General features: G+C 40.2%; 1 protein-coding gene across 1 annotated transcript; it reads left to right on the forward strand.

The window, feature by feature from the left end:
- The first annotated feature begins 4,617 nt into the window (after positions 1–4,617).
- LEPROTL1 (leptin receptor overlapping transcript like 1) lies at positions 4,618–15,560 on the forward strand. The gene is made up of 4 exons (XM_045997871.1): positions 4,618–4,777; positions 10,455–10,530; positions 12,208–12,394; positions 13,221–15,560. The coding sequence occupies exons 1-4, from the start codon at positions 4,762–4,764 to the stop codon at positions 13,335–13,337; spliced, it is 396 nt and encodes a 131-aa protein (XP_045853827.1). The 5' UTR covers positions 4,618–4,761; the 3' UTR covers positions 13,338–15,560.
- The last annotated feature ends 3,690 nt before the right edge of the window (positions 15,561–19,250 follow it).

The raw sequence follows: 19,250 nt of genomic DNA on the forward strand, positions 1-19,250 counted from the left end.
ATTTTGAAGTTTGACACCTGAATAAGAAAGGAACAGCCATATGAAAGTCAGGGGAAGATCCTCCACAGCTTGGGGAACAGTCTGGGCACAAGTCCTGCTGGCCATGTGTTTTGAGGAACAGTCATTCATCAATTCAGCCAACAACTATATATATCGAGCATCCACCAGCAGCTAACAGTACCTGCTAGGCACTGTTGTAGGCACTGGGGATACAGTAGTGAATAAGACAAAATTCGGGGGGCAGGAGAGGCAATCAAGTCCAATATAACTGAAGCAAGGTAAATTAGGAGAAAAGCAGAATAAGAGGAAACTGAGCAGTGGGGGCTTGGAAAGGGACAAAGCGAAATGGGAAGAAAGATAATAGAAAATTCTGTTCTCCACATGTTAAGTTTGCAGAGACTAATAGTCCAGATACACATGTCAAACAGACACTTGGATATACAAGTCTGCATTTCAAAGCTAAGTTAAACTTGGTGGTTCTGTTATCAAAATGAAAATGCTATTTAATGCCACAGAAAAAGGTACAATGCATAGAGAGAGAATTTAGATACAGCAACGAAGGAGGCCCAGAACTAAACTAGGGGAACACGATTATTTGAATTCTGGGCAGAAGAAGCTCTTAGAAGGAGTCTGCAGGGGCGCCTGGGTGGCTCAGTGGGTAAAGCCTCTGCCTTCGGCTCAGGTCATGATCCCAGGGTCCTAGGATCGAGCCCCGCATCGGGCTCTCTGCTCCGCAGGGAGCCTGCTCCCTCCTCTCTCTGCCTGCCTCTCTGCCTAGTTGTGATTTCTCTCTGTCAAATAAATAAAATATTAAAAAAAAAAAAAGAAGGAGTTTGAAAAGTAACCTCTGGCAGGGTATGAGAAAAGCCAGGAAGGAAGCAATATAGTGCTTGAGAGAAAGAGAATGTTCTACAGTGTCCACTGTTGTTGAAACGTTGAATCCAAAAGCCACCTTTGGAAATGGCAATGTAGAGGTCATTAATTACCATAACAAGAGAATTGCTGTAATTTAAGATCACATCATTTGCCAGTTTTAGACAGTGGTAAACAAAACATTAAAGGTTTTGAACAAAACAGAGTAATACACACACATACACAACCAGGTTCTTAAATACAAAGAATAAACTGATGGTTGCCAGAGGGGCAGTGACTGGAGGGATGGGAGAAATAAAGGGGATTAAGAGGTTTCCAGTAATAAAAAAAGTCACAGAGATGAAAAATACAGCTTAGGGAATGTAATCAATAATATTGTAATAATGTTGTTTGGTGGCAGAGTCACCTCACTTATGGTGAGCACTGACTAACGTATAGAATCGTTAAATCAATATGTTGTATGCTTGAAACTAACATAACACTGTATGTTAATTATATTTCAATTTCTCGACATCATATTTATTTTTTATGAGAGTGAGGGAGCACTATGGTGATGGGGTAGGGGGAGAAGCAGAGGGAGAGCCCACGACCCTGAGATCATGACCTGAGCTGAAACCAAGAGTTGGTTGCCTAACTGACTGAGCCACCCTGCTGCCCCTATACTTCAATTTTTAAAAAAGAAGAAGAAAACAGCATAATATAAAGTGAAGTGCTATGATAAATGGGATTTCCATGACGGGTTCCGGAAGCAACCATTTGAGCTGAGCTCTAAATAACAAGAGGCAGCTTCTTAAATCATCTCTGAGGCACATTAATAGGAATGCATGGACCCTAGATTCAAACAAACTAGAAAATAAATGACATTTATGAGACAAGTGGAAATTTGAACACTGACTAAATATATTATGTTAAAGAACTGTTTTTTAGGTTTCATAAATGTACTATGGCTATGTTATTTTTAATGGTTCTTTTAGAAACATACTAAAATATTAGAGAAGAAATTATGTCTGGAATTTCCTTCAAAATAATTTGGGGGAAAATAATATGGGAGGTAGGGGAAAGAGGACGAGAAGTATAGACAAAACACCATTGAATGTATGTTAAGTTTTGAAGGTAGTTGATGGTACATGGGAATTCATGATACTATCCTGACTCCTTTTTACGTATTTAATTTTTCCATAATAACTTTTTGGAAAAGATAACTAAAGCTAAAAGCCTCCCTAAAGTTTCTCTGACTTGATCCATAAGAGTTAGTAATTCCAAATTGACAAAACAGTGGAGAGGATGAAATGAGGTGTTTAAAGCACTGGACACATACCAGCTGCTCAATAAACAACAGCTCTCTTCCTCTCACCTCATCCCCATCTTTGTGAGTTAACTTTGGAAGATAAGAAGCTACCTGAATAAGTTTCAAAACTACGTAAGGTAACACTAATTAACTATTTTGTAAGAATACTTGGAGAACATTTAAAGAATATAACAGTAACTAATGCTTAGGAATCACTTGGCAAACTAATGAAGGTAATTCCTGACATCCTACCTTTTTCAGACAATTATTTTCAAGCTTTTGTTTGAATAGGAAGTCTTCAGGGTGCTTGATAAAATTTCTGATTCCTGGGCTCTGCACACGAAAGTTCCGCAATGTCCAGCCCATCTGTATTCACAAGAGGAAATTGGAGGACTAGCACTTAACTCAGCTATAGGGACTTGTGGAAGCCCCAAAAGGCTTCCTAAAATGTGATTTCCCCTCCTCACCCCCAGGAGCCAAGCTATGAGTCTATGAGATAAGAACCTATCACTTTCACCACCACCAGTACCACCACCAATGATCAGTTAGTTCTGTTAGGTTCCCTCAACCATCCTGGTTTCAAGGATAAATACTGTGGAACAAAACAAGAAAGGTGTTAGTGGTGACTATTTGTGGAGCCACAGAATCATCTACTTTTCCAAGAATTTCACCTACTCCTTTCAAGTTGGTTGGGGAGGAGGATGAATACATCTGCTTCATTTTAAATAAAGGAGCCAGTGGTTCATAGACCATCTTAAAACAGCAACATTTCTATAGCATATGTTCAAGTTCGCCTTGTGTTTTCACTACTACAGTCCTTAAATGGAAACTCTTCATGATTCAGAAGACATCAGAATTTTTTGCACTAACTTGAACAGAAAAAAATTCTACTCCTCCACAAAATATCTATAGATTTATTGGAGACATTAAGCCTCAAGTGACTTGTTTTTTTTTTTTATTATTATTATAATTCAACCCTGAAAGTAATGGAGAGAAGCAGGATAGGACAATACCTTTAGCTCTCAGTACCTCTCATTTTAAAGTATTTTGGAAACATCTAACCATTCATTCAACAAAGTTTAACATGCCAGTTTATTTTAATCTGGTGACTGAAAAGATGGAAAAATTCAAATCTTATGTCAAGCACCTCCACTTGTATCTTTTTAAAACCCTTTGAAAGATTCTCATTCCTCGGGAGGAGGTTAAAAAAATATAATATAGGACTCTGCTATCTTACCCTAGCCCGGAGCAATCCCACTTGCCTTCTCTCCTCTCTCCCAACAGACCAAGCTCCCGGGGCCCAGTTTGCCTCCCAAGCTCACCATCCAACCACTTCCCCTACCTCCACCCCCAACACAATCTTTCTTCCTCATAACGGTTTTTCTCTTTTGTCTTCTACTTACACACCCCTTCATCCTTCCCCGTTGTCCCTCCCTTGGGGAAATCTCTCTGTTATAAATCAAAGGCTGTCAAGGACTATCTACCCATCTTCCTAGCAATTATCGTTGCTACAATTTTATATTTTTGTGTGTGTGTGCCTGTGTCTCACCAAACTGCAAGCTCCTCCAGGGCAGAAACCGCACCTAGTTTTTCTTTTTTTAAAGATTTTATTTATTTGACAGACAGAGATCACAAGTAGGCAGAGAGGCAGGCAGAGGGAGGGGGGAAGCAGGCTCCCTGCTGAGCAGAGAGCCTGATTAGAGGTTGGGTTCCAGAACCCTGAGACCATGACCTGAGCTGAAGGCAGAAGCTTTAACCCACTGAACCACCCAGGCGACCCAAAAGCGCAACTCATTTTGCTCACCCCAGTACCTAGCCCTATTCCCCAAACATAGTAAATCTTGAATACATTTGAAGGATGACTTAAGTAAATTTATTTGTCCCTCTGCTTTCTCCTTTTTATTCCCCTAGCCCTGGACTACAAAACAAAACAAAACAAAAAACAAACAAACCAAAAAAACCCCTGCGATTCTCAGACTCCCAGGAGATCGGATTTGTGTTAAAATGTTTATTTTGTATTTACTGGGTCCCGCAGCTCCCCATCTCTGGAGGTGGGACCGACCAGAACCCTAGTTGGGTCGGAAACCAAGGAGCCAAGTGCCAACGACCTAACTGGCCTGACTTCTATTAGAAGGCTGGGGAGGAGCGAGCAAAGGGTGCGCTTTAGAGACCAAAATACCATCCTCCAAAGACATCACACCGTGCCTCCCAAAGGACGGCGGTACTCCGCTCCCTTATCCTCCAAGAATGTGGGAGGTTGCAGGATCCGCGATGGGGGAGCGGGAGTGGAGCTTCCCCGAGCCTGAGGGGAAAATGGGAACCGAACTGAGGCGAGAACGCCAAGCCTGCGAGGGCGGCGATCTGCACAGCCGCATGGCAAGGAAAAAAGGGGTCGGCCCCACCGCCCCCAAGCCGGCGCGCCCCCCGCGCCCCCGCGCGAGCGCGAGTCGCCGGCGGAAGTGCTGCGTAGCGCACTTCCGGGTGTTGTCTGGCCGCCGCCGCCGCCGCCGCCGCGCGTCTCCGGTCTCCCGGCCGCCGCCGCCGCCGCCGCCGCCCCCGCTGCCGCCCAGGGTCCCGGAGCCAGGAGCGACGTCACCGCCATGGCCGGCATCAAAGGTGGGCCTGGGGCTCCGGACGCTGGAGGACTGGGTGGCCGCCCGAGAGAGGGGGAGGGGTCCCTGGCGGCCCCCGCACGCCGCCTCCCCGGCTCGGGCGCCCGCCACGGAGGTCCCTGCGCGGGCGGCTGCCTCCCGCCCCTCGACCCCAGCCTCCGCCCTCGCAACCTGAGAGCCCAGCTGGGCGCGGCGCTCCGGGGTGGGCCCGCGGGGCGGGCGGCTTCTCCGTCAGCCCCTGCTTTCTGCTGATCTCGGCAGCCTCTCTCCCACCCAACGGCCCCGGTAGAAAGAATGAAGTGGTCCATGGTCTGCGAGAGTCCCGCAGCGCCTGGGGCCAGCACACATGTTCTGCAGGAGTTTGCATCCGAGAGACAGGCGAGCAGAGAGTGATCTTGAGGGGCTTAAGGGCCCTAGAGATGCCCGTTACGGAAATCAGTGTCATTTCCCTCTTAATCGCACTAGTGCGATCTTCGGGGGCTGAGCCAAACCGAGTCCCTCCGGAACGCCCTGGAGGGACTTAGGGACGGTTCTTTCAGAAACCTTGGTCATCACATCCCGAGAGTGGCCATCCCTCTCAGGACCAGTCCTCCAAGCTTTACAGGCTTCGAGAACTGATGCGTTTTGATTTGTGGTGTTTGTCAGGTAGGGTTAGACCCTACAAGCGACCCTGATGTGCCCCTGTTCGCCACAGTTGCACATTGAGGCTTGTAGTTGGGTTTGTTAAATAAAATAGTGTTAAAACTTAATGAAAAATTGCTCGTTTATAAGTCTTTTTCCTTTAGAAAGAAGGAAGGTTGTGTTCTTTCACATTGTTTGGTAGTTTTTGTTACTGTGATTAGAAGGAAACACCGTTGACAGCGTTTTCAACTTTTTGGCCACGAATTGCATTGATTTCCTGACCTGCGGCTTTGTAGAAGGGACAGGCAAGCAGGAGGTGAAGAACTTTAATAGCAGTGTGTTGTTTGGGGTTTTTTTCCTGTTTAATTTCTTTCCTTTAGGACAACTTTTATTGAGCTGCTTTCCCAGAGTCACATTTTTACTGTTTTCTGGTTTAATGTCTGAAAACATTTCACCTCTGATGTAAAACTTAGTCATTAGATAAGCAACAAAGATCATTTTCAATCTCTTTTTGAACTGTGATAGACCTTCTTAAATCTTTGTGTGGAAAGGCAGTTAGGGTAGAATGCTGTGGTTTTTAAGGATGCTGCCAGTTTCGCAGTCCTTCCCCCTTTCTTCAGTGTCATCAACAGAAATCTCCTCCCTTTTAAAAAAATAACTTTGTAATTTCCTTCTCCAATTTAGGAAAATATTAACCAGTTGAATGTATCTCAGATGGAATTGTACTTACACTTTTGGTTTCAGTGAGATTTTCTGATTGTTAAGACTGTTTATCAGGACATTTTCTTTCATTGGCCTATCTCTGAATCAGGCAGCAGTGTTGCTGTAATTGGAGACCATTACTTAATTCTTAAGCCATTTTCCTATTATTTGGTTATATATTGGATTTTTCTGATAACTCCCAAGTTAGGGAACTGGTCCCTGCTACACTAATCTCTTTGTAACCACAGAATCAGCACCCTGTCTCTGGAGAGTTTAGGTAATTGGGCTGTTCCATCCCTCGCCTAGAGGCTTTGGGAGTAGAAACCAGACTCATCTAAGTTTTGCCCTCCAAATGTTTCATCACACAATTACAGTATAAATTTTTGTCTTGTTGATGTGTCATCTGGGACAACCATTTATACACAAATGATGAAATTTGTATATAAATCAGCCTGGTTGCTGATTTCATAAGATTGGAGAAACTTTACAAGTTTTGAGAACACTTCTGAGCAATGTGTTTAACCCCATTCGGGTTCATCCAGTGCAATTAGAGCTAAGCTATCACTTAAAGTTATTTTTGTTACTTAAATCTTACGTTGTTTTCATTTTTAATTTTTTAAAAAAGAGATCTTTTTTTATTAACTCTCTAAGAATGTACTTAGAGAATTTAGATTTTCTTTTTTGATAGGAACATAAATAATTGTTCTATATCATAAAAGAGTTATTACCCACAGAGACCATCAGGCCCTAAACTACTTTTCTTTTGGCCAAGATTACCTCAAATGGGTATGCTTTTTGAGATTTTTCTGTCTGTTTTTTTTTTTTTTATGGTTGGGTGTTTTGTTTTGTTTTGTTTTCTTCCGTCTCCTTTCTCTTGTCAGAGGGCAGATCTTGCTTATGTGCAGTTCTGCATCCTATTTCTCATTTGTTTCAATGTGTGAAGCAAGATCTTCAAATGTAAAAATTTCATGTTACAAGTTACAGGTAACGGTGATCATTTCTGGGTAAGGAAGTTATTTCTCACTTAATTTTGTTCTGGCTAAGTGAATTGCTATGGACAAAAATATGTATAAATGAACATAGGTGGCTCTAATTTTTTTTTTATTCTGCTGAAATTCACATACAACAATTGTATCACAAAATGAATAAATATCGACTGAGTAAGAGCCTCAGGGTCTGTTTATGAAGAACGATAACTTTAACGTCTGGGCTTTGTGACATGTGTTTTGCTCTAGTGACCCTTGTTTCCTCCGGGATTCTAAACTATATTCTGGATAAATGGCTTCTGAATAAATAAGTTGTTACTATATAGTATTTACATTCAAAAAGTGGAGATGGTTCCCTGAAACTAATGTAACACTGTATGTTAATTATACAGTTACATAAAAAACTTTTTAAGTAGAGCTGGCTGTTCACTTCTTCAGCGTGTCTTGTAAGAAGTATCTTTAGTATTCTGAGAATTATTTGCATTAGTCTCATTTTATAGAAGAAAGAACTGACACTCAGACATGATTATGTAGACAGCTAGTTAAGTAGCTAGTAGGGGCTAAGGACCCATTGTCTCCTGACTTTCATTAATGTGCTGTTTTTACTATGCTACTTTGGCATGATCTTCCTCTCCTCTTCCCCTCTGTCCCCCTTTTTTTTCCTCCCCTTGGGTTTGGGGGGTTTTTTTTGTTTTGTTTTGTTTTTTTACTCATTCTACAGATATTTATTAGTGTTAAGAGCTGGGGTGTGAGCATCAACAACAGAAAAACTTTTTCCCTGCTGTGGTGGACCAGACCGCTCATTAGGGAAATAGATACAGAGGCGCCTGGCTGGCTCAGTTGGCTAAGCATCTGACTCTTGATTTGGCTTCAGGTCATGATGTCAGGGTCATGGAATTGAGCCCCACTGTGGGTTCTGTGGTCAGCACGCAGTCTGCAGCCCCCCTCCCTCTGCTCCTTACTCCTCTTCCTGCGTACTTTCTCCCTCTCTCTCTAAAATAAATAAAATCTTTATTTAAAAAAGGGGCGCCTGGGTGGCTCAGTTGTTAAGTGTCTGCCTTTGGCTCAGGTCATGATGCCAGGGCCCTGGGATAGAGCCCCTCATCCGGCTCCCTGCTCAGCGGGAAGCCTGCTTCTCCCCACCTCCACACTCCCCCTGCTTGTGTTCCCTCACTGTCTCTCTCTCTCTGTCAAATAAATAAATCTTTTAAAAAAAAAAAAAGGAAAACCAATTTTAAATCTTATAAAATTACAGCTGTGATAACTGAGCAAAGGGGATGTATATGGGGGGGGGGGGGGCTCTGCACATGCCTGGCCTTCTGCCTGGAATGCTCCCCTCTCATACCCACATGATTCACTCCCTCATTTCATACAAATCTCCGCTCAGATGTCACCTCATCAGAGATGCCTTCCCAGGCCCCTCTGCCTAGGATAGCGCTCCCATCCTCTTACGCTACCTGATGTTTTTCAGAACACTTAACATTCATTTGCTAACTTTGTTAGCTTGTTTTTTATCATTTTCTTCTCCTGCTAGACTATAAGACTCATGAGAGCAAGAGCTTTGATTTTTTTTCATTGCTTTATCTCTGGTATCAAGAACAATGTGTGACACGTATTAGGTGCTCAATAGTTATTTGTTGAATGAATGAATGTAATAGGGGGAATTGGTCTAGCAGGAGGTTTGAAAAAACTTCAGGGAGGAAGAAATGATTGAGCTGAGATCTAAAGGACTTGGAGGAGTTCGCTTGGCAGAAGGAGGAAGGGAATGGAACGAGAATGCAAGCTCCATGTGTGTGGAAGGGCCTTGTCTGGTTTATTAACGTATCTCTAGTTCAGTTCTCAGTAAACATTTCTTGAATAAATATTTCTTGAATGAAACGAATGAATGAAAAAGTGTCTGAGGTAGAAGGGACAACATGTACAAGGGCCATGTGGGTGAGGGAACCTGCCGATTTCCAGGAAAAGAAAGGGCAGTGTAACTGAGTGCAGAGAGGATGGGGTATTTTTAATAGGCTGGTGTGAGTGTGTCAGGAGAGTAAGCAGGGCCAGGTTTTGAGGACCTGTGAACAAAACAAATGGTAAACTCAGTATTTTCGTCCCAGTTGCATTCCATTGTAAACTTGAAGTTATCTGCTATGAAATGAAAAGTGCAATTCCTTTTCTTTCTTTTTTCTGTAACTGAAAATGTAATGGCATTGAGAACTAAACAAATGTGTTCAGAGTCGACATGACCTACATCAGTTATCTAAGTGAAAACCAAACTACGATGTGAGTCCTTGATTATGACCATTTTAATCCAGAGAAGTCTATGAGCAGTATTAGGCGGGATTTAACCCCTTTCCTGTTAATTCTGGTTTGTGTGTGTTAACTTTTCTCTTGATAACTTTTAGACCTTCTACAACCCTTGTGAATTTTAATATTTCTCTGAAGGTTAATGGACTGCATCATTTAAAACAAAAAACACCTAAGTAATTCTCTTAGCCAGTGCAGTTGTAGAAATACAGCTTATATAGAATTCAGATAAATTGATCATTTATATCTTTGCTTAATTCTAGGCCATTGATTAACTATGCCTATTGAAGAAAGTTGTTTCTACTAATATATGTGAAAACACTTTACAAAATATAATGCTTTGTATATGTGTGTGTATAATTCTAAAAACTATGTTTTACCTGTAGAATGCATTTGTTGCTTGTGATAATATAAAATAGTGATACCAAAGAAGGATTTGTACCATTACCCTGCACATTTTCCAATGTAGAAACAATTAGGGGAGGAAACCCAACTATAGTTTTGTAAACTATTCAAAGACTATATCAAAATGAGTTGATTAAAATTATTAAACCAGATGTCCTTGGACACTCTTTTCTTACCAGTTTTGAGCACATTGGGGGTGTATGTGCAAGAAGCAGGAGCTGATCATGAGAGACTTTCCCACAGGATAAAGTTCTGAAATCCACTAAAGCTAAGAATGCACAGTTTCTCCACATCCTCCTTTTCAGACTGTAATGATCCGTGCAGTAAGTGTAACACTAATGACTGGAAGAGCATTATTGATCTGTCAGACTAGGCTACTCACTAGAAACAGAGCCAGTAAAGAGGGAATGTGGTGGTGTGCTCACTATGGGTCAGGGTTTCGAAAATCAGTGTTGCCTTTTTTTTGCCTTGAAGATGACACAGAAAACTTGTTCTGAGACTATAGATGACTTACACTCTTGAAGATAACTCCCTTTTAATGCATTTGTTTTTTTGTGTTGTGTTTTGCTTTTTGCTTCTGGGGTCACAGGTAATGTTCAAATTGCGAATACTAATATTAATAAAAATAATATTTAGTTTAATTAATACTTGTATTTGACTCTATTTACTTTGCAGCTTTGATTAGTTTGTCCTTTGGAGGAGCAATTGGGCTGATGTTTTTGATGCTTGGATGTGCCCTTCCAATATACAAGTATGTAAAATTTTTGTCTTTTTGAGTGTTTAAGGGTAAAATTTTTCTACTTTTAAAGCTTTAAAAATTTTTTGAATGGAAGCTTGAATGTTCATTTACCAAGGACAAACCTTTTTAAAAGTAAAATAAACACTTTTGTTTATTGCATTACTGCTCAGTTTTGAGTCCCTGTTGATAAAATTAAACACAAGGAAATGTAAAATGTCCTTTAAGCAAAAAAACGCCAGAAGCAGAATCAAGAGACAGTCGACTATGAAAAAAAAGTCATGTAAGTTACTTTCCATAGGATAGAAAGAAATATTAAAAATCAAAAGGATAGGTTAGTAAGAAAAATACAGGCAACTAAATAGAAAAATGCAGAACAGATACCAAAAAAGAACTGCAAATTACTAATCACATGAAATTATACTCAGCCTCTCTCAAAATTAAATGAAGTCCTTTGGCAGAGATAAAAGCTATGGGCAGACAGGCACTGTCCTCTGCAGTGGAGTGAGGACTAGCTATGGGCATTCGTCTTGGATGCCAGTTTGCTTATAGCTCTCGAAATGTATATATTCCTTGAACTAGTCCTTCCACTTAGAATTTCTCATATAAATCTACTGGCAGGTGTTGGCCAAGATATATGTAGTGAGGGAAGAGTATAGATATTCTCGGCAGCCTTGTTTATAATAGCAAACAAACAAAAGACCTGGAGGCATCCTAGAAGCTTGTCAAAGGAGAAACGGTTAAACTCTGGAATGTCCTTCAGTGGAAGTAGCAGGCAGTGTTAAGAAAAATGAGGAGCTGTAAGTGCTCATATCTCAAGGTGTTGACAGTACATTGTTAAGTGGAAAAGTGCAATGGTTCATGTTGTTAAAATTTATCTGTCTGGAAATACAGAAGGATCGACAAGAAGGTTATTAGGAGAATGGAAAGAGAAAGCAGGGGAGATATGTTAGCTTGGAGTTTTCACTTTTTGTGCTTTTGCGTTTTTTTTTAACTTTTTATGTTGAAATGATTGTGTGCTAACAAGAAGCTGCAAAAATAGTACAGAGAGGTCCCCTGAACCCTTCAAACACGCTTCCCCCAGTTGCGCTGTCTTGCGTAACCATGGTTGTAGTATCCAGCCAGGAAATGACACTGGCACAGTACAATAGCTAGACTGTACATTAAAAGCCATTTATTTCCTATACTCTGACTGAAAGTCTTCAGTATTACGTTCAGTTCATTTTCTACATTTTGACTTCAGTATTTGGGGAGTTCACAGTGACCTAACGAGAGTTTGGGGATGTTCCAGCTTTACCCTAAGAAGGCTGTCATTCATTAGGAGTCAAGAGCAATGAATCTTGAATTTTAAAAATGACTGTGTTAATATTTCTATTTTCCATATGCCCCTTTTTTTATAACCTAAAATAAGAAATATTTTTAATTTTGGTCCTTGATTCCAAATGCTTTGATTTATAAAGCATTTTCTTTTAATATAAGAAATATTTAATCATTGTGTCATAATTGACTTTAGAAATACTGTGACTTTAAATGTTTCTGTTTTCAGTGTTCAGGTTATTGTTTACTTTTAAACTGTATCGTGTTTTGTACCTTGCAATATTTCTCTGGCCTGATTTTTAAAAAGGCATGTATTATTGTCTAGGAAAATGCCATAGGTAGCGAAAACTACATTAACTTATTTTTTTTTTCTAGCCAATACTGGCCTCTCTTTGTTCTGTTTTTTTACATCCTTTCACCTATTCCATACTGCATAGCGAGAAGATTAGTGGATGATACAGATGCTATGAGTAACGCTTGTAAGGAACTTGCCATATTTCTTACAACAGGCATTGTTGTCTCAGCTTTTGGGCTCCCTATCGTATTTGCCAGAGCACATCTGGTAAGTGGATATATTCTTCTGTCAACGATTTTACATTAGACTGTGTTAAAAATGTCTCAGGAAAAGATTTTGTGAAATGATAGGAAAACGGGATGAGGGACTTAAGATCCTAGAGGATAGAGATAATCTTACTTTTGCTGTTAACTGATAAAAATGATACTGGAGAGCGTGGCTGGGGTCTGTGACAGCAGCTGGCTCCCCAGTACCTCACGCTCAGAACCGGGCCGGTCAGCTCACCCAGTGCTTACCAACCACAGGCCACAGGCCTGAGGAGACCTTGTGTTCTTTGCAGGCGGGAAAGTGTAGAAGAGGAGAAGGGGAGCTGGGCTCCATATACTTGTCTTCCCAGACTCGCCGGTCAGAGTCACTCCTCCGACACTGAGGAGGTGGAGAAGCCAGGGGCTGGCCACCCTTCCATATGCAGAGGGCGGTTGTCCCCCTTACCCCTGTAAAAGAATGTACATGAGTGTGGTTTCTTCCTCAGTACTTAAATCTGCTCTCTAGATACAATTTTAGATTCACTGAAGAAGAGTTGGAGCGAATTGCTTTATAAACAGAAAGTTGTAGAAGTCTGCTGCCTCCTCAGAGTCCAGAAGTCTGACTGTTGAATAATTATCATCTTCGTGACTTTCTGTCTTTTTAAAGGAAGCAAATTAAAAACAGTATTGAAAGACCATTACGTGTGCAGTAGAGTGAAAGTTATTATTACAAATTGTATTTGTTTTAGAGCGTGACTGGCTTACAGCTAGAGTCTTCATTTGCTTTTCATTCTCCTTTTGTTTTTCATGCGTCTGTTAACGAGTGTTTATCTATCTTATTTCCCTAGATTGAGTGGGGAGCTTGTGCACTTGTTCTCACAGGAAACACAGTCATCTTTGCAACTATACTGGGCTTTTTCTTGGTCTTTGGAAGCAATGATGACTTCAGCTGGCAGCAGTGGTGAAAGGAATTACTGAACTATTGTCAAGTGGACTTCTTGTCGTTTGTTGGCCATCTGCGCGCACACAAGCTGGGGCAGGAATGCTGAGTGGTACAGCAAGCCTCTTGGGGGTATCCTAGGTGCTCCCTTCTCACTTTCATTGTAAGCATACTATTTTCACAGAGACTTGCTGAAGGATTAAAAGGATTTTCTCTTTTTGGAAAAGCTTGACTGATTTCACACTTATCTCTAGTATGCTTTTTGTGGTGTCCTGCTGAATTTAAATACTTATGTGTCCCTGTTTAGTTATTTTTTTTTTTAATCAGTATGCAATGTGAAGCATTTTTAAAATGTAACAACCATTTGCTTTGGTTAGAAATTAGATTTCTGCTGGCTATTACTGGGCTAAAGGACATCTTTTATCTTAAAATTATTTAACCTCCATTGCAAGAAGTTCAAAAAAGTTTTCAATCAGTCAGGATGATATCACTCCCAATATTATGCAAACATGCAGACTGTTGGCATACCTTATAGACTGTATACTCAGTGCAAATATAGCTGCATTTTTACCTCAGAGGGCCCAAGTGTTAATGCCTGTGCCCTCCGTAAGGGTTGCTGGTTTTGCCAGGAAGCAGGTGTTTTGTGAATTGAAAATTATTTTATGGAATTGCTGCAAAGGAGTGCTTTTCTTCTCAGTTGTTGGAAGAATTTATTGTTAAAGGTAAGCGTGTAAAACAAGGTTTTAGAGATGGTTTTTATTTATGTTTATTATAAAGTAGAGTGAGTTGCATTGTGGGAAGAAATGACGTTGAAATTCCACTTTTTGAATCCTCTTTCTATCTATAAGTGAAACGTTTGATCTTCTATCAGCCTTTCCTATTTTACCATGGGCGAAATGGACATATGGAACTATACTACTGATAAGGGAAAGTTGTATGTTTGCGTCATCTAGACCAGAAAAACCTTTCCCTGCTTCCTCCTTTTAACTTAATTTTATACATTGTATATATTAAGTAAAATAACTTTTCAAATATAGTTTAATAACACTTTAAATTAGAGGTATTTATCTCACTTGGAAAGTAATCGTTACGCCATACATGCCAAGCGCCCCCTGTCCCGCAAGGCCTTGACGTGATTAACAAGTGACTTGTTACTCTTGCAGAGAAGTGATGCATTAACAATTTAAGATTTAGACCATGGTAATTGTAGTTCTTATTCTCTAAGGTTATATCATATGTACTTTAAAAATATTTAAGACAAGTTTCCTGTATACCTCTCAACTTTTTTGGATTTTTATTTCATCATGATAGATACGCTGTTTCCTTTTAAATGGCATTTATTGTATGAATTAATGCAAAGTAGCCAAATTCAGCTGTATAGCAGCTTCAAACACAAACCTGACCAAAAAAATCCCTGGTAACCAGGCATGATCAAATCGTAGTGGTCATTTACATCTCAACAATTATCAGTACCTTTTTCGAGATCTAGTTATGAAAATGGTCAAGTTGGTCTGACAGTATGTTGTTGAGGGTATTTGTATGTTTGTTCAGTTTAATGACAGGAAGATGATTTTGCCTTCAGACAAAGCTGAGTGATCATGACGGCTACCTTTTGTGTTTTACAAAGTTTATTTCTCAAGAAAACGGGAACAGATTTTGGGTTTGTTTAGCTTCTTAGGAAAGATGCATGAAGGCCACAGGTTTTATTGCCAGACCCAAGTTGTGACTTTAGCTGTGAGATGGGAAGCAGAACGAAGGATCTGCGTGTGGCCATCCCACTTAGACAGTAGGCTGGACACGACTTGCAGTGTTACAGTGACAGAGACCTAAAGAGAAAGGTACAAGTACGCATGACGTAGCTGGTCATGCAGTTGGGAACTCAGTGCCTGGGATCTACTTGATTGCTTTTTTGTTTGTTTTTGTTTTGTTTTGTTTTGTTTTGCGGAGAATACATCCTCTGCCCCTCCCCCATTTTCTGTTCTAGAATATCAGTGCAGTGCACTGCTACTGTTTTATTCACTTGGCCATAGACTCTTTTTCTAATAGCTGCATATTCTTTCTGTGTACTGATTGCATTGGCAGCATTTTGTCTTCCACTTGCACACTAGCTCGACATAGTGCTGTCTCTGACTTCTAGTTAGTTGTTTGAGGTATGACTTTTCCATAGAACATGCACTGATCCTGCATTGCCATTCTTCTATGGAAAGAAAACTTTTGATGATGAAACAATAAAGATTTTAAATATCTATTTTAGTTTGTGGGTGTTTTTGAAATGAAAATATACAACGCACCTTAGGAACTGAAGTGCATTACTCGTTTTAATAACGTGATCTAAAACAAGGATGGCATTAGTCATTAATGTCAGACTTGCAAGAGTTTTACTCCCAAAATAGAATTGAAACCGTAGTAATAAATGTTAGTGAAGCCCTATGATTTTGTGCCATGATGAAAGGATTGGTAACCTGGGGAAGTAGATTTCTTACCTAACCCTTTCCAAAAAAGCCATAGATGATTTTGTTGATTAAAAAAAGACTGCTGATAATCTAAAGTCAAGGTTTTACCCATTTTTAAAGCTTCAGATCTTTTTTATGACTGTATCTTTTATTGTATATTTATCACCATTCATTATGAGAGCATTTTGCTTTTTACAATCATCTCAAATAGTTAAAGGTAAAAAAATCTGTGTGGTACAACGTGAACAGAGAAAAGTATTGTTCTCTTTTATCAAACATGAATCTTGTCCCAAATTGTCCTAATTATATAATTTCATTATATACTTTAGAAAGTGTAGGTCATAGTTTCTTAGTGTTTGCTCTAACAGGATTTTGCTCTAACAGTGTTTGCTCCCACCCCTTATACAAATCATCCAGATTCCTAGAGTAAACCCTAGAATATGTATACTGAATGTGACAAGATCCGTTCCTAAGTTTCATGTAACTTTAGCTCAGCACGTCAGATTTCACAAACAGCCGTGCAACAGTATTGTCAAATGATATGTAACTTTTACTTCTCGGGAGGCTTTATGGTTTATAAAATTGGTGGGAAATTCAAAATCATGTTTCTTCCATATAAGCCTATGTTATCATTACTCTGGGTGAAGATTAGGGAGCTCTTATTTTATTATAGGCCTCCTAATTTTCTGGCACTCCCAGAGAAGAGAACATACCTTGTAAAATAAATATTCCAGATAACTGAAGATTATCTCAGAAATAACTGACATTTGTTTTATTTATTTTGGTGAAACTATTAAATAAGCCATATGCTTTTGGATTTTCCTTGGTAATTTAAGGTTGTCATAAATTATTTCCCCTCTTTTAAATAGCCCCAGACCTGTATTTTTCTGGAATTGTGTTTTTGCCAGCTTTACTTACAACTGAGTTTGTTCCTAGCATGCCTTAACTTCTTTTATTTCTGATTTTCTGAACTGTACTACATTAGGGGACGTCTGGGTGGCTCAGTTGGTTAGGTGTCCAGCTCTTGGTTTTCAGTTCTGTATTCAGCAAAAAGTCTGGTAGAGGGTCTCTCCCTTTCCATCGCCTTCTGCCCTTCCCCGGACTCATGTGCATGGGTGTGTGCACTCTCTCTTTCTCTCCAAATGAGTGGATAAATCTTTAAATAAATAAACTAATACATCAGGAAGAATGGCAGGTTATTGGGGAAAAATGAGGTAACCAAGCGGACTGAATCCATTATGTAACATTTCTGTACATAGTCCCTCAGTGGGCCTCACCAGGTGCTCCCACCCCTTATACAAATGAAATGCTTTGAAAAGGCCTTTTCACAAAACTGTAGCTGTTAACTCCAGCCAGTGGGCCCTTGTGAGAGGGAGCACAGACGGGGAGGTGTGACTATGCGGCAGGAAGAGCCTCCGAGGTCCCATGGCTGAACTCAAGGATGTAGCTTGGATACCCATAGGCCTCTAACTGATTTCTGAGAGCTTATCTCTCTCTTCACCGTTTGTTTTCAGTTGCAGAAAGTCTAGATATGAAGACGGTTTGACAGTTCATTTTACTGGACACTTTGTACTGAATATTTTGCTGCCAGTCTCTTGAAGATTCTTTGAATCCATCCTTGGGTTTAGGACCATACAATTCAGATATTAATTATTAAGCTTGTAATTCAGATATTATTTATTAAGCTTATAAATTCCATCAGAGGGAATAAAACAGTTAAACTCAAACATGTTTCCACAAGTGAGAAATTAAAACCATGAAACATCCTTTTCCAATTATAGTTGTTTTCTTATTTGTGTTTAGAGCTAGTACTCACAGGGAGATCAGGAACTTTTGTTTCAGAAGCCAATGGAATGGCTAATACTGTGAGAGAGAAACTTTGTGGCAGCTTACAGCCATAGAAACCATCAAACAGAACAATATAGAATGAGACTGAGTATTTCCCTATCTCTTTGTAAGAGAATTACTATTTAATAATTTAGTTACCTTGATTTGTACTGTGTGTGGCATTTAATATCAGAAATATCTTTTTCTTGGGGCGCCTGAGTGGCTCAGTGGGTTAAGCCTCTGCCTTCAGCTCAGGTCATGATCTCAGGGTCCTGGGATGGAGTTCCACTTCGGGCTCTCTGCTCAGCAGGAAGCCTGCTACCCCATCTCTCTGCCTGCCTCTCTGCCTACTTGTGATCTCTCTCTCTGTGTGTCAAATAAATAATCTTTAAAAAAAAAAAAAAGAAATATCTTTTTCTCTTTTGGCTGGTCAATGTATTATGTAATATGTAAATGTAGTTATGACATAAAAGTCAGTAAACTTGTGTAGATATGCAAACCTCCAAAATAGAACAGATGTTTTCCTGAAAGCTAGGTGTACTTCATAGAACATGTGGTGATTGTCTCTAAAAGTGTTCACTATCGAACAGTTTTCTAGGATTAAATTAAAATGGATGGATTTTAATTCATTTTTGTCATGATCTAAATCATCAGCTTCCAAAATACAGAATCAGCTCTAATACCTAGTTAATGAGTGCAGCAATGAAGAAGAGGGTATTAGTCTCCCAAGGATTTAAAAAAAATGGTTTTGAGCCATACTTCATACTAGAAAGGACATTTGTCATTTATAAGCATAAATGGCCTAATCTAGTGCTTAAAAGTGTCCTCAAAAAATATATTATTACAGGGGTGCCTGGCTGGCTCTGTGGTAGAGCATGTGACTGTTGATTTCAAGGTCACAAGTTTGAGCCCCATGTTGGGTCTACATCCTGCTTTAAACAAAATAATGTACATACGTGTATACACACACACACATATGTATACTTAAAAAAACACCTTCCAGACACTGAGAAGTATCTTATTAGTTGAACAACTAATTAGGTAGAAATTATTTATAGTTCACCTTGACTATGTCACTGAGATATGTATACTGAAACACTGCATTTGGTTCAAGCTCTTTATCTAGATAAGTTCTTTGTTCCCAGTGGTAATTCTACATGGCAACATTCTAGGTACTATTGGGGAACAGGAAAAAAAACACAAAACTTGGAACAAGGTCCCTCTCTAAACTAGAGACTCAGAAGGTATCAAAGGAAGCTGATTCCTATACATGCCAAAAGAAAAGTGTGGGGAACCACAGGAGGAAAAGATTTGGGAAGGAAAAGGGAGGTGGATGGTAACTTCCTGTTCTGCTTTGGCCTGTCTCTCACCGGCAGGCAGGTCTTGGCAGCAGGAGCCTTTCTCTGGAGCAGCATTAGGTGTGGTGTTGGCTCTTAGGCTTCCTGGGACTCGGGGGAGTTGGGGCAACAGAAATGGAGGTGGGCGCCTCTTGATTTTGACACCCTCACCCTGGATCCCAGATACAGTGGAGACGTGAGAGGTGGTGAGATTTATGTTGTGTTGTAAAGGAATGACCAAGCAGACTTGTAGATGAACTGTGTGGGGGGGGGGGGGAAGAGAAGAGTCAAGGGTAACTACCAAGTGTTTGATTGTCCTGT

This window comes from Meles meles, chromosome 2 (genome assembly GCF_922984935.1).
Source record: "Meles meles chromosome 2, mMelMel3.1 paternal haplotype, whole genome shotgun sequence".
NCBI lineage: Eukaryota > Metazoa > Chordata > Mammalia > Carnivora > Mustelidae > Meles > Meles meles.

What these genes read in the sequence shown, in the direction of transcription:
- LEPROTL1 (XM_045997871.1), top strand. An exon ending in TGTGCCCTTCCAATATACAA is followed by an intron (nt 10,531 to 12,207) that starts GTATGTAAAATT and finishes TTTTTTTTCTAG; the next exon opens with CCAATACTGGCCTCTCTTTG. An exon ending in TATTTGCCAGAGCACATCTG is followed by an intron (nt 12,395 to 13,220) that starts GTAAGTGGATAT and finishes TTATTTCCCTAG; the next exon opens with ATTGAGTGGGGAGCTTGTGC.